At 49.4% G+C, this 23,207-nt stretch overlaps 1 protein-coding gene and 1 long non-coding RNA gene across 6 annotated transcripts in view; one reads left to right on the forward strand and one right to left on the reverse strand.

The window, feature by feature from the left end:
• LOC132539495 (uncharacterized) overlaps nucleotides 1–15,244 on the reverse strand; it is a 42,709-nt gene extending 27,465 nt beyond the window's left edge. For all 5 annotated transcript variants that reach the window (XR_009550821.1, XR_009550824.1, XR_009550823.1 and 2 more), the window contains exon 1: nucleotides 14,981–15,244. This is a non-coding gene — a long non-coding RNA (uncharacterized LOC132539495). The remainder of the gene's footprint in view (nucleotides 1–14,980) is intronic.
• Nucleotides 15,245–15,516: 272 nt separating this feature from the next.
• Nucleotides 15,517–23,207, forward strand: part of ITGA5 (integrin subunit alpha 5) — a 34,807-nt gene continuing 27,116 nt past the window's right edge. Inside the window, exon 1 of the mRNA XM_007518141.3 lies at nucleotides 15,517–15,908. Coding sequence (XP_007518203.1) covers nucleotides 15,700–15,908 — 209 coding nt within the window. The 5' untranslated portion in view covers nucleotides 15,517–15,699. The remainder of the gene's footprint in view (nucleotides 15,909–23,207) is intronic.

Consider the following 23,207-nt stretch of genomic DNA (forward strand, 5'->3'; position numbering starts at 1 on the left):
AATGATTTAAGGTGGAGGAAACAGCATAATGGCTATGCAAAATACTTTCATGCCTGAGGCTCTAAGATCTCAGGTTCAATTCCCAGAACCACCATAAGCCAGAGTTGAGTAGTGCTCTGGTTTAAATAAATAAATAAATAAATACTAATACAGGTAAAATTCTTAGAATACAGGAGTCCGGCAGTAGTGCAGCGGGTTAAGCACAGGCAGCGCAAATCACAAGGACTGTAATGATTCCAGTTCGAGCCCCCGGCTCCCCACCTGCAGGGGAGTCACTTCACAGGCAGTGAAGCAGGTCTGCAGGTGTCTATCTTTCTCTCCCCCCTCTGTCTTCCCCTCCTCTCTCCGTTATTCTCTGTCCTATCCAACAACAACGACATGAATAACAACAATAATCACTAGAACAATAAATCAACAAGGACAACAAAAGGGAATAAATAAACAAAATAAAATTATAAAAAAAATTCTTAGAATACACAGCACATAATATATTATCATATATAATATATTTAATGGCATAAGCCATTATCACTTTAGGAAGGGTAATTACTCCAGACAGCTGTGCCTACCCACACCCCTTACATACCTGGGTCACAAGCCCCAATCCTCTCTCTCTTTCTGGGATTGCATTACCCTTCTCCAAACCTGCCCATCTGTCCTCAGTGCAGTCATACCCTTGCCCAGCTCTCTTCTCTCTCCTGGATGTGGGGGGAAGGAAAGAAGAAAGGAGGGAAAATGTGGCCATTTTAGGGCAGAGGAGCAGTTAGAGGGGAGAGGGAGTGGGTGCAGCAGGGGAGTGCACCCAGAGTTGGGAGGCTCCTTATTGGGAAAGGCCCCTGTCTGATTCTGAGATAGAGGCCAGGCCTGGGCACTCAGCCAAGTCCAAAGAGCAGGGCCCCAGGCCCTTGTCCTGGCCCCAAAGTCAGCGCTGGTGTAGGGACTGGATGCTCAGTAGCTTTGGCCTTTCTCCACAGGCTCCCAGTACACAGTTACTGACCCCATCCCCACCCCAGCTACCAAAGCCATGGCCACTAAAGTGACCGAGACCAGGAGGTGTGTGTGTGTGTGTGTGTGTGTGTGTGTGTGTGTGTGTGTGTGTGTGTTATACATGCGTGCTGTGGCTGTCTCCAGGATGGTGCCCACCACCCACACTCCCCACTCTTCCCTCTCCACCACCATGGCCAGGCCTGTGAGCTCCTCTACCAGGAATCCAGCCAGTTCTGGAGAGTTGTCTGCCGGTAAGGGGGGGCCCAAGGGTGAGTAACGGTTCCCATGGGGTCGGGGTGCCCATGACTAATCAATGAGAGGAGTGTGAGAGGAAACTTACATTCCTTGACTTGTAGGGCAGTAGCTGGAGGTGGGAGGTGGGGCAGGGGCAGACTGAGGCAGGACAGCCAAGTAGGGACATGAGAGGGAGACTAGACTGAGTGGTCCTGCTGTCTCCCACCCTGGACCCAAGGGAGGCAGACCCCAGGTAACCCACCTGGGTTTAGATGTTTCCTTCCCATCAGTGGGTTAGGCAGCCCCACCCACAGTTTCTTCTGGCCAGCACGTGTATCTCATGTGCCTGCCTCAGCCCCTATTTCCACTCATCTGGGCTCTCCCCACCCCACCTCAGTCCCTAATGCCCAGAGGGCTCAGCTTGGAAAAACTCTGCTGTGCCAGGGTGAAAGTAGATTGCTAAGGGCAGAAGAGAGGAAATGAGCAGGGAGCCAAGGTGCCTCTGGGAGGAAGGAAGCCAGTCTGCACCACAAAGGAGTCAGGAAAGCGAGGGAACAAACAGCCAAGTGCTTCCTGCCCACCTCTGTTGCCCCCACCCCTAGCCTCCTCCAGTCTGGGGTAAAGGGGTGCAGAGTATTCTGGACACCCTCTAATGCTTCCCACTCAGAAGACCACTGCTGGGAGCAAGGGGGTCTCACTGCTGCATCTCACTGAATGACCCCCACCCTAGCTGATAGCTGATTCTGCCCCCCCCAACTTCTTCGTGTGTGTGTGTGTGTGTGTGTGTGTGTGTGTGTGTGTGTGTATGTGTGTGTGTATGTGTGTGCTTTCTGGGGTCCTCCAGTTGTCTGTACCCAGTTGAGCACACACAGTGCAGTGCGTAGTGATCCAGATCCAAACCCCAACCCCACCTGCAGGGGAAAAATTTACCAAGTGAAGAGCCTCTATCTCTCTCTCTCTCTCTCTCTCTCTCTCTCTCCCTCTCTCTCTCTCTCTCTCTCTCCCTCCCTCCCTCCCTCCCTGTCTCACCCTTCCCTATTTCTCTGTGTCTCTATCCAGTAAATTAAAGGAACACACATTTAAGATAATAATAGAACTGGAGATAGCATAATAGTTATGCAAAAAGATTTTCAGGTCTGAGACACTAAAGGTCCCAGGTTCAGTCCCTAGCACCACCTTAAGCCAGAGCTGAGCAATGCTCCAGCAATAATAAATAAATAAATAAATAAATAAATAAATAAAGGGCTGGGTGGTGGTGCACCAGGTTAAGCACACATAGTATTAAGTGCAAGGACCTGCGCAAGGATCCGGGTTCAAGTCTCAGGCTCCCCACCTGCAGGGGGGAAGCTTCATAAGCAGCAAATCTATCCTTCTCTCTCCCTCTCAATCTCCCTTTCTTCTCTCAATTTCTCTCTGTCCTATGCAGTAAAATGGAAAAAATGGCCCCTAGGAGCAGTGGACTCATAGTGCTGTCATGAAGCCCCAGTGATAACCCTGGAGGCAAAAAGAAATAAATAAATACAGATAAAAGTGGCAACCCTTGCCCCCCAGCTACTCACCTTTCATGCTCTATGGACAGAGCAGGACATTCACGCCCTTGTACGTACCCCAACACCCCAACTTCAGCTTGTTGACCACTCAGGATACAGATCCCTCTATTTGTCCATATACACACACAAGCATGGCCAGGAGCTACACACACACACACACACACACACACTCACACACACTCACACACGTTGTCATGTCTCATGAACATCCACATCTCACTAATCTCTTGCCAGCACCAGTGGTGCCCATTCCCAGGCAGGATGAAGAAACCTGAGCCAACTGGGGCATCAAATCTATTCCAGCTTTGGTTCTGCTCCAGCCCTGAGATGGGGAGGAGGTACCTGAGGGTGCTTGGGCCCCAAGTTGTTTGTTGTGAAGCTCAATCAGCTCATCTAGGTTTCTGGAAGCCAGTTCCCCTCCCTGAGATGATCACATGGCAAATGCCTAGCTGTGGTCGCTTGCTTGCTCGAAGAAATGAGCTCAGCCAGCCTGAGAGGGGCTGGGGTCCTGGACTCCACACCAGACTTTCTACCTTGTACCTTCCCTCCCCCTCATCCAGCCCCCAAGCCCGCCTAGGGGATTCAGCAGCAGGAAAGGGGCCAAAAGGACTCTGACAGGACCTAGCCCTGGACCTGTGTGGGCAGGGTGGGGGAGGGATCAGGACAGCAGACCAGAGCTGGAAGCACCTCCCAAACTATAGCCTCCCCAAAGAAGGTGGGGGGGGCCAGCAGTCACTTCAGAAATCTGTGCCCTGGGAAAGAATCAAAGAAGGGAAGGAACCCATTCAAGGACCCCAAAGTGACAAAAGGATTCAGAAAGCCGACTCCCAAATGGAAAGGGGGCGGGGAGCAGACCAGGTGGCCCACAGACTTCCTGCTCACTCCCAGTCGCCTCTCATTGGCCAGTGGGGAGTTCCTGACCCAGCGGGAGGATGGGACTATGCCCCTCCTGTCTTCCAGCCAGCATCTTCCACTCTCCACATTCCTCTCCCTCAGACCCCACTACCTTCTCTTCCCTCTCCTTTCCTCTCTCCTAACACCTTTCCAGGATCCTCTTTCTGGCTTCCTCTAGCTGTCCCCCTCTCACTCAACACTCCTGGCTTTTTCTCCCTACTCAGCCTTTTCTCTCTGAGGCTTCACTCTGTCTGCCTTTCTCTCTTGTTTACATCTCCTTCCTAGGCCAATTGCCCCCCTTCTTTTCTTGTTTTGTGCCCCCAGCATTGTCCACTGGACCTTGCATCTAGTTACCAATCAACAGAGCATATGGAATTGGACCAATGGCATGTACTATGTGCCTTGCAAAGTTCTAGGCTGTCGCTAGCAAGGACTCACTCGGAAAGCGTGTGGGGGTTAAGCAATAATTCTTTACTTATTTTAGATGCCAGAGAAGGGTCACACAATTCACACAACACAGTCAACCCGATGCCTCTCCTTACTAGTAGCTGTTCGCAGGTAAGGCTGACGACGACGTGGTCACCATCCGCTGTGTTCCCGAACTGGAGGTCCTTCCTCCGCTGGCGCGACCGGATGAATGAGGGTCTCTGGATGCTGGGGAAGCAGTTACTTAGCCGCATGTGCATGTGCTTAAGTCTTTAGCAGCAACGGCAGCATCCCAGTCAGTAAAGGTGAAGGTGCTTCATTCAGCTGGTTTTTGACCCTCTATTTATACTAGCTTGCCTCTGGTTTCAAAGTTACATCTCCATTGGCCAATCAGGTTCGGGTTGACATCTTATCCTATGTATACATATGTCTTTGTCTTTATCACACTATGCAGGAGCACTATGGTTACTATAGTTATTAGGGTTACATGTTCACTACATAGGCACTTGGACATAGACATTATTGTTGTTAGTTTTTTTAAATTTTATTAGTGGTTTAATATTAATTTACAAAATTACGAGATAACAGGGGTAGAACTCCGCACTGTTCTCACCACCAGAGTTCTGGATCTCCATTCCCTCCTTTGCAAGTTATAGCCATTTATATATATATATTTGTTGTTGTTTATTTATGAGAAAGACAGAAGGAGAGAGAAAGAACCAGACATCACTCTGGCGCATGTGCTGCCGGGGATCGAACTCAGGACCTCATGCTTGAGAGTTCAAAACTTTATCACTGCACCACCTCCCGGACCATTACAGCCGTTTTTCTAAGGTTGCAGATATGGGTTAACTATATAATCCCTACAACTATCTGTCTATATTTGTGTAAATCTGCCCATTTTTTTCCGTGGTCTCATCTTCTCTTCCTTTCCAAGTCACCCATACACCTATTACTACATCCAAGTGTCCCTCCTTTGTTCCTCTTCTCTCTCTGGGTCCTGATGGAGTTAGAGTTCAGAGCCCTCTGGTCACCTTCCCTTATATTACTATTATTATTAGTCACCCAGGTTATCAGTGGGATGGCCATTTTTTCCTTTCAGATAGAAGATGAAAGACAGATAGAGATAGAGAGGGAAAGAAAGAGACAGGAGACACACCTCAGCCCATGAAGTGGTGCTACAGGAGTTCTCGTTTGGTGCTAAGGACTCAAATCTGGGCCTTCATGCATGGTAGCACATGTTCTCCACTGGGTAGTTTGGTCTTCAAGGACTTTCTCTCTCTCTCTCTCTCTCTCTCTCTCTCTCTCTCTCTGTGTGTGTGTGTGTGTGTGTGTGTGTGTGTGTGTGTGTGTGTGTGTGTGGTGGGGGTGTTTGTTTGGTTTTTGCCTCCAGGGTTATCACTGGGCCTCAGTGCCTGCACTTATAAATCCACTTCTCCTGTGGCCACTTTTTCTATTTTTTGGATAGGACAGAGAGAAATTGAGAGGGGCAGGAAAGATAGAGAGGGAGGGAGAAAGATAGACACATCTGCAGACCTGCTTCACTGCTTGTAAAGTGACCCCCCTGTGGGTGGGGAGCCCAGGGCTCAAGCCAGGATACTTGCACAGGGTCCTTACACTTCATACTAAGTTCACTTAATCAGGTACACCACTGCCTGGCCCCCTGATCTTTTTTTTTTCTAACCAGAGCATTGCTCAGCTCCAGTTTATGGTGGTGCCAGGGTTTGAACCTGAGACCTACAAGCCTTAGGAAAAATAGATATTTATTGGTTAAAAGGCTGGAAGATTGCTTATTCATGCCTATGTCTCCAAAGTCCCAGGTTCAATTCACCATCCCACCAACACCATAAGCGAGAGTGGAACAAGACAGAACAAAAAAAAAAATTGGGGGACCAGGTGGTGATGCATCTGGTTGAGCACATGTGTTATAGTACACAAGGACCCAGGTTCAAGCCCCCAGCCCCTACCTACAAAGGGAAAGCTTTGCAAGTGATGAAGCAGGGCTGCAGGTCTCTATCTATCTATCTCCCCACTCTCCTCTCTATTCCCTCTGTCTCTACCTAAATAAATAAGATATATTTTTAAAAAGTAGGGTACTTGGTTGAAATCACATATTATAATGCACAAGGATCTGGGTTCAAATCCCCAGTCCCCTCCTGCAGGATGGGAGCTTCATAAGTGGTGAAACAGTGCTGCAGTTATCTCACTGTCTCTATACTTTTCTCCCTCTTCCCTCTAAACTTCTCTCTGTCTCTATACAAAATATATAAGTAAATAAAATATTTTTAAGTTGGAAGGTTTTGAGCTAAGAAGTATTATCATTAAACAATATCTTGTGGCCTGGGGAAGTGGAGCCTTTGATAAAGCACTGTACTCTCAAGCATGAATTCCTGAGTCTCAGTGCAGTTTTTCATGTGCCAGAGTGAAACTCTGGTTCTTTCTGTCATAAATAAATCCCTAATAAAATAAAATGCCTTTTTAGGGCTAAGGAGACAGCATAATGGTTATTCAAAAGGCTTTCCTGCTCGAAGCTCTGAGGTTCCAGGTTTAGTCCCTGCCACCACCATGAGCTAGAGCTAAGCAGTGCTCTGGTAAAATATAAAATAAGGGAGTCGGGCTGTAGCGCAGTGGGTTAAGCGCAGGTGGCGCAAAGCACAAGAACCGGCATAAGGATCCCGGTTCAAACCCCGGCTCCCCACCTGCAGGGGAGTCACTTCACAGGCGGTGAAGCAGGTCTGCAGGTGTCTATCTTTCTCTCCTCTTCTCTGTCTTCCCCTCCTCTCTCCATTTCTCTCTGTCCTATCCAACAACGACAACAACAATAATAACTACAACAATAAAACAACAAGGGCAACAAAAGGGAATAAATAAATAAATAAATAAATAAATATAAAAAAATATATATATATAAAATAAAATTATATATATATATATCTTGTTGGGGGGGGTTGTTTGTTTTTTGCCTCCAGGGTTATCGGTGGGGCTCAGTACCTGCACCATGGATCCACTGCTCCTGTAGGCTATTTTTTCCATTTTGTTGCCCTTGTTGTTGTTATTGCTGTTGTTGTTGTTGGATAGGACAGAGAGAAATTGAGAGAGGAGGGGAAGACAGAGAGGGGGAGAGAAAGACAGACACCTGAAGACCTACTTCACCGCATGTGAAGTGATCCCTCCACATACTGCAGGTGGGGAGCTGGAGGCTCGAACCAGGATTCTTACTCCAGTCCTTGCACTTTGCACCATGTGCTCTTAACATATAGTGCTACTGCCCAGCCTTCATATATCTTGTTTTAAGAAAATGAATTTGCCAGAAGTGAATAGCATGAATTACAGGGGGGAAAAGACCCTCCTTTTCACTTCCTCTCTCAACAACTGCTTCCCCACCTGCCTCTCTTTCTCTCTCTCTTCCAGGAGTTCTTCCTCCTTCCTTCAGTTTTCCTTCCCTGCACCCCAATTGTCCCTCCTTCCCTTCTTTCAACACCCCCCTTCCTAGGCCATCTGTAAGCAATTGCTTTGTGCTGGGGGTAGGGTTGTGATCTCCTCCCAGCCAGCTGTGCAGACGGGGCCAGTCCTGGCAGGCTGGTGTGAGGGTGTGGCCTGGGAAAGAACCAATCTTAGAGACCCTTTCCTCCACAGCCACCCAACTTTCCACCCTACCCCTCAATGTCCCATTTCCCCAGGTCCCTCTCTGTCACATATCCCTCCTCTGTCTTAGAGACTTGAGGACCTAGACCACCACCACCTCCCCATTCAAGCCCACAGTTACATAAACTGGGACCTTCCATCCAAGCCTACATCAAGGACAGAGGGACAGGGAAGTCTCCAGTGCATAACCTCTCAGCTGCTGGACAGCTGTGGAAAGAAAGTGAAGCCAAAAGGTCAGTCAGCTCCTCCCCCATAGCTTTTTCCCTGGGACTTTGATGTCCCATCCAGGCTTGAGGGCAGAGGTGAGAGGGGTATATGCTTGCTCAAAGGGCATACACATACCTACACTATTCAGTCTTTTCTGCAGGTCACGAAAAGCCTAATATGGTTTTTTCCCCCTCCAAGTTTATCACTAGGGCTTGGTGCTTACACTAGGAATCCATTGCTCCTGGTGGCCATTTTTGTTGTTGCTGTTGTTGTTGTTGTTGGATAGGACAGAGAGAAATTGAGAGAGGAGGGGAAGATGGAGAGGGGAAGAGACAGAGAGACACCTGCAGACCTGCCCCACCACTTGTGAATTGACCCCCCACACACACACTGCAGGTGGGGAGCAGGGGGAGGGACTTGAACTGGGATCCTTGTGCTTTGCACTATGAGAAAGCTCAATATGTTTTTGTGCATTCCCCCAGAAGTAAACCACATGAAAATGCCATACAATACTACCTTCTGTTTCATTATCTCAACTCAGCAAGTCACAGCCTTGGAATCCAGAGGCTAAGGATGTTTTAAGGTATCCTCAAGCCACAGCTGTGGCAGAAAATGACAAGACCCTGCTCCCCAGAGATGTACCCTGTCTCTGAACTCCTACATGAAAACTTAGAGATCTACCATTTCTCCTTTAAAGGTCCGCTGCTGGAGACACCTGGGTCCCTGGATACTGGATCACTGCACAAACTACTAACCCCAGGTAAGTTTGCCCTGAAGGGAGAGACAAAGGAATGAACCTATCTTAGTCCTGTACATGATCTCTAAAAAGCAAATTTGCTCATTACAAGGTGATGATGGACAAGAAGGAATTTGCCGCTAAGGAAGAAGTGTGTGTGTGTGTGTGTGTGTGTGTGTGTGTGTGTGTGTGTGTGTGTGTGTGTGTGTGTGTTGGGGTAAAGGGGTGAAAAGTGCCAGAGATTCAGAGCGCTCATGGGGAGGGCTTATGCCTTTCATGGAAAGCAAAGAGGAAATGTGCTGACCCCCATCCCTAACTTAGTTCCACAACAAATGTGTCATTATATTAGGGACAAATGACACCCCGCACTCTATGCGAATAAACATACACCCCACTTCCTACCTAATCAGAGATGTTTTCATCTCTGAAGAGCCAGAAAGAGCTAGAGCTATCTCACCAATGTGTCCTGGAATCTCACCTCTCCAGAGCCCTATCCCACTAGGGAAATATAGACACAGGCTGGGAGTATGGATCCACCTGCCAATGCCCATGTCCAGTGGAGAAGCAATTACAGAAGTCAGACTTTCCACCTTCTGCACCTCATAAAGATTTTGGGTCCATACTCCCAGAGGGATAAAGAATAGGGAAGCTTCCAATGGAGGGAATGGGACACAGAACTCTGGTGGTGGGAATTGTATAGAATTGTATCCCTATTATCTTACAATCTTGTTAATCATTATTAAATCACAAAAAAAAAAAAAAGAGCTGGAGCTAGTGAAACAGTATAGCCAAGTTTGGCGTGCAACTCCTGGCCCTCTTGCCCTCCACCCAGCCCTGACTTCCTGTCTGGGATTGGTAATCCTTCCCAAGGGAGGGCTGGAAATGGTAGGCAAATTTGTGAGGGTGGGAAGGGATGACTGGCCCATCCTCAGTCCCTCACAGCCCCAATCAGATGTGTACTGGGAATCCTGGTGCTCCAGGTCCCTCTCTGATGGGCTCCAGATGTGCTTACATCTGGGAAGGCCATCCCAGGAAGCTCACACTCCTCTCCCGCCCACAGTCCCCACCCCAGTGGGACTCTCCTCCAGCTTCCAGGCCCATTAGTCCAAAAGCTTCGAGCACTCATTCCCTCTCCAGAGACAGGTACATGTCTGAAAAGGGGAAGAGAAAGGACAAAAAGGAGGCAAATAAAATGAGGTCAGTGTTGAAGACACCCCCAGAGAAGCTTATTTCCTTTTAACTTTTCTATTTAACTGTTCCTTTTTGCTATAGAGGTGTAAAAAAAAAAAAGGAAGGAAGGAAGAAAGGGAAGGAATAGAAAAAAAAAAAAAAAGAACTGAAAAGAGGGAGTCGGGCGGTAGTGCAGCGGGTTAAGTGCACCTGGAGCGAAGCGTAAGGACCAGCATAAGGATCCTGGTTCAAGCCCCCAGCTCCTCACCTGCAAGGGAGTTGCTTCACAGACAGTGCAGCAGGTCTGCAGGTGTCTATGTTTCTCTCCCCCTCTCTGTCTTCCCCTCCTCTCTCCAGTTCTCTCTGTCCTATCCAACAATGACGACATCAATAACAACAACAATAGTAACTACAACAACCATAAAAACAACAAAGGCGACAAAAGGGAAAATAAATAAATGTAAAAAATTTAAAATATATATATATTTGTTTCTAAAATAAAAACTGAAAAAGAAAATAAAAAGACTGAAAAGAAAAGAAAAGAAAAGAAGATTTGGAAGAGAAGAACAAGCTGTGGGGTGGGGGAACTGACATACACCTTCCTATTGCTCTGCCTGTCCCGGATACCTGGTTCAAGCTGTGGGGTGGGGAACTGACATACACCTTCCTATTGCTCTGCCTGTCCCGGATACCTGGTTCAAGCTGTGGGGTGGGGAAACTGACATACACCTTCCTATTGATCTGCCTGTCCCGGATACCTGGTTCGGTTGATTGGTTGGTTTTTGGTTTTGCCTAGTGTCTGAGTCCTTTTCTATCAGTGCCCTTCCCCCTCACCCTCTCCAACCTAGTTCAGCTAGGAAAAGTCCCATTTTGATCCCTCCAGAGATATCTAGGCACAGTTTCAACTCCTTGGTCTGAGCCCTGAAGCGCCAGGAGAACCCAGGATCTTATCTCTTAGGACTGCCCTCATCAAAACTAACATCCTTCACCCAGCACTGAGCAGATGAGGGTGGAAAGAGGAAGGGAGCCTGGGTTTATTTTAGGTCTGGAACACGGGGGAGGGACTCCCGGGGGTCAGACAGGGAGTGGGGGTGGTAAATGGTGACTCAGAGATGATGGAACCATCAGTTTTCAGACAAGACCTGAGTCAGGGCAGCAACAGAGCCAGGAAGTTCAGATAGAGGGTTCCTGGGCTTTCCCTGTCCCTCTCTCTGACTCTCAGAGCAATGCCCCAGCTCTAGCCCTGACACCCGCTGTTGCTCTAAGGTGCTCACAAGTACCACTCTTTCCCAACCTCCAAACAATTTTTCCCTCATCATATCACAATGAATAAATTGTATTTCTACAATCCCTCTTAGTGAGAGAGGTCCTTCTGGCCAGAAGCGACCAGCCTGGGATCTCTCGCTGTCCCAGATCTCTGCAGGCTGCCAGGGGTGGGGGATTCATCTCTGTCTCTGCGAACACAGAACCCAATTGTGTGGGCTGCCAAACAGCAGAAGGAGGTTTTCGACCACGAAGACTTCGAGTAGCTTGAGCCATCTAGCCAGGCTTCTCAGAGGCCCAGCAAGGCTCAAGTCTATGCATTGCAGTCAGGGTCATTGACATGGGGAGGTGGTGCAGTGGATGAAACACTAGACCCACCCATAGGTGAGAGGCCCTGAGTTCAATCCTAGATATTGCAGGCACAAGAATGATATTCTGGTTCTTTCCCCTCCCAATAATAAATACATCTTTAAAAGTGTACTGAGGGGGCCGGGCGGTAGTGCTGTAGGTTAAGCACACATGGCACAAAGCGTAAGGACCAGCGTAAGAAATCTGGTTCGAGCCCCCAGCTCCCCACTTGCAGGGGGGTTGCTTCACAAGCAGTGAAGCAAGTCTGCAGGTGTCTGTCTTTCTCTCCTTCTCTCTGTCTTCCTGTCCTCTCTCGATTTCCCTCTGTCCTATCCAACAACAACAACAGCAATAAGAACAACAACAACAATAAACAACAGGGGCAAAAAAAAATTGTACTGACACTTGAAAGCTTAAAGGTAAAACTGTCGTGGTCCAGGAGGTGGTGCAGTGGATAAAGCATTGGACCGTTAAGTGTGAGGACCTGAGTTCAATCCCCCATAGCTCATGCCTGGTCATGTCATGAGTGATGTCTGGTTCTTTCTCTCCTTCTATATTTCTCATTAATAAATAAACCAAATCTTAAAAGAAAAAGAAAAGAGGAGGAGGAGAAACTGCATCTAACCTCATAGAAATCATAAACATACAAAAACTTTCAGCCAGTGACCTGGAAGGTGGTATAGTGGCTATAACATTCAACTTGAGAGCATAAGGTCGCAAGTTTGATCCCCAGCATTGCATGTGTCAGACTGATGCTCTGCTTATCTATTTCTTGTGTTAACAAATATATATTTTTAAAATTAAAAAACCTTCCAGTTTGAGAGGATGTACCCCCCCCCCAGTCTTCCCCCAACTCCCTAGGGACTGTAGACCTAAGTTATAGTTCCCTAGTCTAGAATATCCCCTATGAAGAAACCCAGCCCAGTAAAGAGAGCTAAATGGTAGAGAAAGTGGGCTGGGGGAGATAATATAATGATTATGAAAAAAAAAAAAAAAGCTTTGCATCAAAAGTACCAGGTTCAATCTCCAGTACTAGCATAAGCTAGAACTGAGCAGTGCTCTGGAGGTTTGGGGTGGAGGGACGGAAAAAGTACGAGCTTTAGAACCAGCTAGGACTCTACCTGTGCCCCTTTCTGGCTGTTGACCTTAGTCACTTCACTTTCTGGGCCTCAGTTTTCTAACAGAAAAATGCAGCTTGTAATACCTTCAGGGATAGAGAGTTAGGAGCCTCAAATGAGAAAGGAACAGTTTAGGGGCATGAGAGAGACAGCCTAATGGTTATGTAAAAAGACTTTCATGGGGCCAGGTGGTGGCACACCAGGTTAAGGGCATGCATTACAGTGCACAAGGATCCAGGTTCAAGTCCCTGGTCCCCACTTGCAGGGGGAAAGCCTCTAAGTGGTAAAGCAGGGATGCAGGTATCTCTTTGTCTATTCCCCTCTCCATCTCCCTCTCCCCTCTCAATTTCTCTGTATTTGTCCAATAGTAAATAACTAGAAGTTAAAAATAAAATAAAATAAAAAGACTTTCATGCCTGAGGCTCAAAAGTCCCAGGTTCAATCCCCTGCACCACTATAAACCAGCGCTGTGAGGGATCAGGAAGGAGAGATAAAAGCTGTTTACAGTCAAGCCAGAATCAGGCATCTGCTATTAAACTACATCCACACTCCCCAGCCCTTTCTCACCCTGACACATAGCAAGGCTCCTAACTTTAGATCTTAGAGCACCTGCATCCCAAACTCAGTGGAAATTCTCTCTTCTGATTCTAAAACTTCCACCCTGAAGGCAGGCAGGCTGGTGAGGGCAGGAGCCTGAGAAGTGTCTTGCCCTTGCCCTTCTATCTCTCTGTCAAGTAGACCATGATTAATAAGTCAGTCATCACAGCAAATCATTCTTACTGAGCGATGAAGGGCCATTTGGTACCAGCAAGGTCAGATGAGAGAAAAAACAGAGACACACAGGCTGGGTCAGAGATAAGCTGAGAGCATATTCCATGTGCCCTGGGCTAAGAGGAATAGGCACTGGGGGTTAGATTCACCTCTAGCTAGCTGGTCATGTGCCCTTGGACAAGTCTCTACATCTCTCCACAGGGCTGATGACCTTCAGAGACCCCCCTCTCCTGGATGACATTTCTAACCTGACTTCTGGACCTGAGGAACTGTGCTGAAGCAGCTCAAAGCAAGAGAGAACCCCAAATTCAGTCTGACCTGGAGCAAAGGAGGAGGGGAAAGGGGCAGGCAAAGGCTTGGTGAAAGGGAAGGCAGGAGGTGTTGGGGCCACTGAGAGAGGACTTATAAGGACAGGGAGAGCCAAAAGAGGAGGGATATTGGGGAGAGGAGAAAAGCCAGCCAGAGAATGACTAAGGGGCTCCCGGTGTAAACAGGAGCAGGGAATGGACAGGGAAGGGCGCCTGTTTGAGTTGGCCAAGACTGGGGGGGGTGGAGTGGGGAGAAACCGGGGCAGGACGGTATGTCCCCTGTCCCCCCACCAAGGTTCCTGGGAGAAGCTGAGTCACACACACCTCCCTTCTTATACCCCTCCCTGCTCCCACCCGAATCCAATCTCCCAAATCCTGGGAAAATCTAGAGTTGAAGACTGGGCTGGAGACAGCAGTGAACTGGGCTCACACATGTGTGCTTTGCTGGGTTTCCCAAGCATCCAAGATTCAACCCCTCTCTCCAAGGGGCCTCTCAGTTCTTGACTTGGGTAGTTTTCACCTAGATGTTACCTTTGCTGCAACACTGTGCTTAACATCCCAACCCAACTGGGAGACTCCAGGATCCTCACCCAGAAAAGGGGCAGGACTTGCAGATAGCGGGTTGAGGGGTGAGCACTACCCACAGCTGACCGACTGGCCTCTCCCTTGGGTTGCAGCTGGCTCTGGAGAGGGGCTTAAAAAAAAAAAAAAAAAAACAGCTGGGTGATTTGGGACAGAAAGCAGAGTAGCAAAATGAGGAGGAGACTTTTGGAAGGGGGAAAAACACTGATTTTGGGTACTTTTATTCTAAGACCCCACTCCCACCTGGTCAGGACCCTGCTGTAAAAAGAAGGGACTAGGGTTTGATTTGAGAATGTTGAATTAGTCTGGCAGAAGCGGATTCCTGAAGGGGTGAGGGGAAAGGCAGGAATAAGACTGGCCAGAAGAGGTGAGGAGAGAAGCTAAGCCCCTTGTCCCCCCCCCTCCCCCAAAGGAAGATAAAGACTAGAATCTTAAAAGGTGACCTCATCACAGAATCCCGGCTGGGGGAAGGGGTGGGCAAGGGGTCACTGCCTTGGATGGATAGACACAAAGTCCTTTCCTCTGCATCCAAAGAGGGTCTGGAGAGAATGGGGTCCAGCGATCCAGTTTCCAGAACTTAAAAACAATAGCAGAAACTAAAGGTTGGGCCCCTTTGCAAGACTCCACCCCACATCAGTTCTCCAGGTTTGAAGCAAACAAATGAGTTTAGTTGGGGGTTGGGAGGGTACCATCACTTCTGGTCAACTGCCAGGTTCCCAAAAGGGATTGCCATACTCCTACCTCCTAGAAGATGGGGTGGGGGTAGGAGGCCCCCAACTCCTGGATGTTGGATCCTAGAAGCAGAGCGGGAAGAGATCTTCCACACACCGGATCAAGATGGCTGGGAGTGCTCAGTACCTCAGCCCCTGAGTCCCCAACGCAGCTGGCAGAAACCCAGGAACCCGGTGACCCCGGAAAGCAAGGGGGAATCCCAGCTGGCCCGATGCCAGAGGTGTCTCCTGCCTCTCTAACCACCAAAGCCTCCTCCCTGAAGACGTGAGGGAGACCCCAACACATACACAGCTCCCCCCCCCGCCCTCCAGAGGTGATTCCTTTCCTCATTAGGAAATTCTCCGCTCCCTTTTTCCGACTCCTTTTCCCAGCGTTTACGTTGTACATCTGGAAAGGAGGGGGGAGGCAGGAGGGGGAAGCGGAGGGAGGAGGGGGAAGAGCCCAAACCCGCCCAGTCTGACCCAGTGCAGACAACCAGCCTCCAGCTGGGGCTGGGGAGAAGGGAGTGAAGAGTTGCGGCCCCCCCCCTCCAAGTCCCTTCGGGGCGGGGGGGCGCGGGCTCCGAGCTCCAGGGACCCAGGAATGCCCCCCTCCCGCCCCCTCGGCGGGCTGGGGGAGGGCTCAGCCTCGAGTTTAGCAAACTCCTCCCCGCGTTGAGTCATTCGCCTCTGGGAGGTTTAGGAAGCGGCTCCGGGTCGGTGGCCCCAGGACAGGGAAGAGCGGGCGCTATGGGGAGCTGGACGCCGGGGTCCCCTCTGCCCGCCGCGCCGCGCCGCCGCCCCCCGCGCCCACCCCCGCTGCTGTCGCTGCTGCTGCTGCTGCTGCCGCCGGGGGCCGGGGGCTTCAACCTGGACGCGGAGGCCCCGGCCGTGTTCTCCGGGCCCCCCGGCTCCTTCTTCGGCTTCTCGGTGGAGTTTTACCGGCCGGGGACGGACGGGTGAGCGAGTGAATGAGCGAGCGAGCGAGCTGGGTTGGTGGAGGGGGTGGGGGGTGCGCCTGGAGACTGGGGGCGCGGCTGGAGTCTGGAGGGGACCAGAACTTGAGAGCTGCAGAGGCGGGGTTTGGAAGGATGAGGGCTGGAGTTGGGGGCCCACGCTCAAGTTGGGGGCCCGCGCTGGCGTCGGGAGGGGCCGGGAGTGTGGCGGACGAGCGAGGTGCGCGGGGGCGCAGGGGGCGCGGAGCAGGCGGGCGCGTGAGTGCGGGAGCCGGGGGTCCCCGGCCCAGCCCAGCCGGGAGGGGCGGGAGGGGGGCGCGGAGGCCAGGAAGGGCTTGGGGGGACACCAGGGGACCTCGGGATCCATGACGGTCATTGTGAGGAGAGAGCGCGGGGTGGAAGCTGGAAGCAGAATGAGTCGTGCACTGAGCGGGGAGTCAGAGACGGGGGGGTTCGAAGGTTAATGGAGGGGGGCGCCTCATCCTCCCCTCCCCCCTCCACTTAGACTGGGGCAAAACCCAAGTCTCTGGCTTTCTCTCCTTTCTCCTCGGTCTCCTGCCCCGTCCTACACCCCACAATCCCTGTTCAGACTGGGGGTGATCCGGAAAGTTGGGGAGAGTCCGGGGACCCTGGCACTGGGGACGCGGGGCTGGGGGCGGGCTCAGCCAAGGGCGGGTGCTCGGATGTGTCGGGAGGCGAGTGTGTGTGTGTGTGTGTGTGTGTGTGTGTGTGTGTGTGAGCGCGTGAAGGGGGGTGGGTGGTTTCCCTCTTCCTCCAGCTCTGGGGAGGAAGAGAAAAGCTGATTTCCTGTAGCCTGTCGGCTGGAGCCAAACGGGGAGCAGAACTAAGGCTGGGACTTCTGGGGCTGGGGTCGGAAGCTGGGGAGACGCCTGGCACAGGACATCACAGAGACTGGGGAAGAGGATTCTCATTCACAGCTGTGCGGGTGAAAAGCAGACCCGGTCCTGGGTGTCTGTATGGAGCCCACAGGTTTGGGGAAATTGGAACATTAGAAGGGCTGTTTGCTGAAGGGGGGTGGGGGGAGAGTGTGTGTTTTCAGAGGAAAAGCTAACTGCTTCTGAGCCAGGCCAGGGACCTGTAGATGCCAGATTCCCCAGCCCCTACTGTCACTGAAGCAATTCTCCTTCTTCTGCCTCTCTGAGTCCTGAGCTTCCCACCTCTGCTGCCGCCCACCACCACCCAGGTCCCAGTCCCCAGCACCTCAGGCCTGATAGGACTTCTGTCAAAGCTGAGCTGTCTTTCACACAAAATGCACCTCACTGATCTCTACTTTATTTCATTTTTTGAAGAAAAGAGGCAAATCTAGTGTATTCGCTTGAAGAGGGGATAATTTTCTTCTTTGTCCATATAGTTTGGGGATGAATGGGGTGGGGGGAAGAAAGATGCTTAAGCCCCAGCTGTTGGTTCTGGGCTAGTCAAGGTCCACACCCAACCCCCCACCCCACCCCCCTGGCCTATTGCCCAAACCCCATTGCATCACCCTGGCCTAGAGACTTTGTCAGGCCTGGCTTCCCCCAGGCCCCTCAAACTGCTCACCACAGCCCTAATGTAGTAAAGGAGAAGGCAGGGAGGAAAGGGGTTTGGTCCCCACTTCAGGTTACCCGGTTTTGTGAATTGTAACTTTCCTCTTACACCTCCCAAAACCCCCATCCCCATCTCACCCCTCAGCCCCACCTGACAAGAGTCTTATCTCCCTTTTAAAACACTTGTAAAACATCTGGACATGAACACACTTTGGGTTACCTAGGTGTCTCTCTGGCCCCTGGCCCAGTCCTCTCTTCCCTAAAGTCCTCTTCTCAGCAGGCCCCAGCATTCTCATCTCTTCTCCTTCTGCTCCTCTCCTCCCCAGAGAACCCAGGTGTCCAGCTTGCACTCCACCCCCTCTCATTTTCTCTTTACACTTCACTCTTAGAGACAGCTTCAGAGCAGTCCACTCCCCAGTGACCTCTCCCCCACCCCCCATAACTGGGCTTCCCACTTCCTCCCAATCAGGGAGAAACAGCATCTCACCTGGGGTCAGTGCTGGTGGGGGAGAGCCTGGAAGGGTCTTGGGGTCACCTAAACAAAGAACAGGGGCTCCTAAAAGATGACACAGCACAGAGGAGAGGCTTCACTCTGGCCCTACTTAACAAACAAAGAATTATTTATTTAATAATGAGAAAAGAGAGGGGTGGGTAGGTGGTGGCTCACCTGGCTAAGCACACACACTACAGTGTAAAGAACCTGGGTTCAAGCCCCTGATCCCCACCTGCAGGGGGAAAGCTTTATGAGTGGTGAAGTAGGGCTGCAGGTATCTCTCTGTCTCCCTCTCTATTTCCCCCTCTCAATTTCTCTCTGTCTCTATCCAATAATAAATAAAATAAAATAGCGGTCTGGAAGGTGGCTAAGGAACTAGACTCTCAAGCATGAGGTCCTGAAGTTCAATCCCCGGCAGCATATGTACCAGACTGATGTCTGGCTCTTCCTCTGTCTTCTCCTATCTTTCTCATTAATAAATAAATAAAATCTTTTTAAAAAGAAAAGAAAAGAAAGAGAGAGAACCACTGCTCTGGCATACATGGTGCCAGGGATCAAATTCAACAATTGCACGCCCTGTACTTGACTCCTGTACATTTCCCAGGCTACCTTACTCAGTCTTCGTGTGAGCAGGGAACAGATTACTCTTCGAGTCCTGAATGTTTTATAATTATCACAGACAACTAACTACTGAGGCTGTTCTGAGGACTGCATGAGACAGGTGTGTGTGTGTGTGTGTGTGTGTGTGTGTGTGTGTGTGTATGTGTGTGTGTGTGTATGTGTGTGTGTGTGTGACAGAGAGAGAGAGACAGAGAAAGAGAGAGATCCGAGTGAATAGAGGGTAAACAGTACACAGGAGGCATACTTTTTATGGTTCTGGATACTGTCTAGCTTTTGTTTGTCTTGTTTTGCTTTAAAATATCTATGAAGGGAGGAGAGATGGAACTCGGGGCTTTATGCTTGAGGCTACAGTACTTCCTCCTATGCCGGTTTCTTTCTTTCTTTCTTCCTTTCTTTCTTTCTTTCTTTTTTTGTTTATTTAATATTTACTTATTTGTTCATGAGAGAAAATCAGAGCTTCACACCAGCTCTGTGGTATTGGAGATCAAAATCCAGGCCTCACGAGTGCAAGTCCGGTGTTCTACCCACTGAATCACATTGCAGGGCATACCATGTCTCCCTTCCTTTCCTTCTTTCTTTCTCTCTCCTCCTTCTCCTTCTTCATTTCATGAAACAGAGACAGGAAGAGCAAGGATAGAGAGAAGTGAGAGATTAACACTCTGGCACAGGCAGTGCCAAGCATCAAACTTGGGACTTCATGTTTGGAAGTCAAAAGTTCTACCACTACACCACCTCCCAGACTGCCTCCCCCAACCCCACCCCCATTTCTTACTTGCTTTAGTAGTGTTAACTACAGTAGCTCTCATGCCTTTGCACTTTCATATCAATTTTTCCACTGGGTCATTACAGAAATTCTTGTGTTGAGTAGAGGAAGCCTAATTCTGATTACTTTTCAGGAGTCATAACAGCTTAGAACTAGAAGTTGGTTTCTGGACCATTCTTAGACAGTCCCAGAGTTGGAGAAATGAAATGACTTAACCCAGTGCTTAACTTGAAAGGTGGCTTAGTCTCGGCTCCACTCCTCATTTTTTGGTACCGTCATAAGTGGAAGCAGCTTGTCCTTCCCAGCCAGCCAGGCACATCCCTTGAGAATAACTGGGGGACCTGGGGCTAGCTCTCCTCCTCTGGCCTGGTCACAGCTGCTATAGGTCCAGCAGGAGCTGGCCTGGCCCACTTGCCACTCTCCACCCCTGACCTTGTCAGGCCAACAGAGTCAAACAATAACCATGTATTGAACAGGAACTTGGTTAATCAGAAGCCTGACTGTGGAGATAGTGGAGAGCAGGGGAGATATTGGCAACAGGTTGGATTTAAAAAAAAAATGGCCTAGGAAACAAGATTCCTTGCTTCTGGTTTTTGTTTGTTGTTATTGTTGTTGTTTAATATTTTATTTACTTATTTATTGCATAAAGTGAAATCAAGAGGGGAAGGAGCAATAGGGAAAGAGACATCTGCAGCACTGCTTCATTGCTTGTGGAGCTTCCCTCCTGCAGATGGGGACCAGGGGCTTATGCAAGGGGACTGGGTCCTTATGCATGATAAGGACCCATGATAATGATGCGTGCATTCAATCAGGTATGCCATCACCTGGCCCTACTTTCTTGTTTTTATTTTTTTGCTGTTTTTATATTAGCCAGGGCTTCACTGCTCCAGGCTGATGAGACTATGGGGGGGGGGGAGATAGACAGGGAAGGAGTGAGACACAGGGAGAGAGGGAAAGGGAGGGGGAGGGGGAGGCGAGGAGGGAGAGGGAGAGGGAGAGAGGGAGAGAGAGACCACAAACCAAAGACTCCTCCAGTTTGGTGGTGGTCAGACTTGAACAGGAGTCACCAAAATGGCAAAGCAGGTGCACTATCCAAGGATTCTGAGTGAGTGGCCTTGGACATGTTTGTTAACTTCTCTGAGACTTGTTCTGTAAAATGAGGACAAGGGGGCAGGGTAGGTAGCATATGGTTATGCAAAGAGACTTTCTTGCCTGAACCACCAAAGTCCCACCCAGGTTCCCTCCCTCATACCACCGTATGCCAGAGCTGAGCAGTGTTCTAGTAAAAAAAAAAAAAAAAAAAGTGGTGGGATGGGATGAAGTCAGCAGCCTTTTTCATTACTCTCCTTGAAAATCCAAATAAAAAACTCACATGGTAGCAGCCCAGGAGGTGGCACAGTGGATCAAGTACCACACTCACAAATATGAGGTCTCAAGTTCAGTCCTCATCATCACATGTGCCAGAGGAATGGCTCTGGTTCTCTCCCTTCCTCTCTTTTATCAGTAGATTAATAAATCTTTTTCTTCCACAGCACTGCTCAGCTCTGGTTTATAGTGGTGCAGAGGGGTTGAACCTGGACCACGGAGCCTGAAACATGAAAAGTGTCTACATAACCATTATGGTATCTCCTATACCATAACTAAATAGATCTTTAAAAAAAAAAATTACATGGTAGAATATCAGAGTAGTCTGCATCAAACGAGAGAATAAGGTTGTTCTTTTTTTTAATATAAAATATTTATTTATTCTCTTTTGTTGCCCTTGTTGTTTTATTGTTGTAGCTATTGATGTCATTGTTATTGGATAGGACAGAGAGAAATGGGGAGAGGAGGGGAAGACAGAGAAGGGGAGAGAAGGATAGACACCTGCTTCACCACCTGCTTCGCCACCTGTGAAGCGACTCCTCTGAAGGTGGGGAGCCGGAGGCTCAAACTGGGTTCCTTACGCTGGTCCTTATGCTTTGCGCCACCTGCACTTAACCCGCTGCACTACTGCCCAACTCCCATAAGGTTGTTCTAAGTGAAGACAGAGGAGTATCAGGACCAAACTAGTCTCCCATACTCCATGCATCTGATATGCAACTTCCTGGCCCAAAAATGTCTTTCAACCTGCAAAACCCCTTTCCATGTCTTCCAGCCCTGGCAGTCTGTATTTCCTAGTACCAGTTCTAGAATGCCAGTGTTCTGAGCCTTCAAAAAAAAAATCTGTCAATAACATCTCTCTCCTCCAACTCCATGTTTTTTATTTTGTTTCTGTTTTTTTTATATTATTATTATTTGATAGGACAGAGAGAATTTGATAAGGGAGGGGGAGGGAGAGAGGGAGAGAGAAAGACACCTGCAGACTGTCTTCACTGCTCCTGAAGCTTTGCCCCTGCAAGTAGGGAACAGGGGCTTGAACCCAGGTCCTTGAATATGGTAACATGTGCGCTCAACTGGTGTGCCACCACTCAGCCCTGAAGTCTATTGTTTCGAAAGAGGTGTCTGCCGAACTGCCTTTAGTTAAGAATGATTAGCATCCTTGTTCCATTTTTTATCAACTAGAACTTAAAACAAGAAGACAACCATTAACTGCCAATCAGAGCTTCTGACCAACATGAGATAACCAGGTTCCCCACACTTGCTGATACAATTCCAGCCCAAAGCAAATGCACTTGAGGTTTTAATTAGCTTGGGCTGCCTTATCGGGTGCATGCATGATTTCCGTTATGCTTTCTGTAATATTTAAAATAATGCAAGGACCTTCTATAGTTACCTCCTCAGACCCCTAAGAGGGCCCAGTTGCTGCAGGATTTAAGTAGAAGCCAAGAGAGGAGCAACCCAAGAGGTAGCACAGTGTCGGACTCTCAAGCATAAGATCCTAAATTCAGACCCTGGCATTGCATGTGCCAGCAAGATGTGCTGCTTCTCTCTCCCTCTCTTTCTCATAAATAAATAAAGGAAGAGGGGGCTGGGTGGTGGCATACCTGGTTAAGCACACATAGTTCTAAGCACAAGGACCCGCCCAAGGATCTGGGTTCAAGCCCTCAGCTCCCCACCTGCAGGGGGGACACTTCATAGACAGCGAAGCAGGTCTGCAGGTGTCTTTCCCTCTCCCTCTCTATCTCCCCTTCCTTTCTGTTTCTCTCTGTCCTACCCAATAAAATGGGGAAATGGCCACCAGGAGCCGTAAATTCATAGTGCTGGCACTGAGCCCCAGCGATAACCCTGGGGCAAAAATAAAAGAGAGAAAGTGTTAAGAAAGAGAAAGAAACTGGAGCCAGGTGGTGGCACACCTGGTTGAGTGCACATGTTACAATGCACAAGGACATGGGTTCGAGCACCTGGTCCCCATCTACAGGGGGAAAGCTTTGTGAGTGGTGAAGCAGTGCTGTAGGTGTCTCTCTGTCTCTCCCCCTCTCTATCTCCCCTTTCCCTCTTGACTTCTGACTGTCTCTATCAAATAAATAAATAAATAAAGATAATAAAAATTAAAAAAAGAAAAAGAAAAAGAAACTAAGAGTGGGAGAAACAGAGTATGACTTGCCGTTCTTGAAACCAGGTACCCCGCCTGGCCAGGAGGATTGTGGAGTGGAGGGGACTGAACCCTCAGTAATTCACCACAGCCAGGAACAGGTCCCTCTTCTGCATGCCCAACCTTTTGAATCTGCACAGCTGTAATGCATCCACCCCAGGCCCATGAGCCAGTGGACTTTCCAAGGCCCCTCTCACACCTACCCACCCAGCCAAGCTCCACATTTCTTTCTCCAACTGTCCCAGGAGCATTTAGGCTCAGTTCCTCCTGAGGAACAAGAGGTGTTGGAAAAATTAGGAATGAGAACAGGGTCATGAGGAATGAGGCACAGGCCTCAGCACTGTGCTTTCCTGGAAGCAGTGTGGGA

This window comes from Erinaceus europaeus, chromosome 7 (genome assembly GCF_950295315.1).
Source record: "Erinaceus europaeus chromosome 7, mEriEur2.1, whole genome shotgun sequence".
Taxonomy (NCBI): Eukaryota; Metazoa; Chordata; class Mammalia; order Eulipotyphla; family Erinaceidae; genus Erinaceus; species Erinaceus europaeus.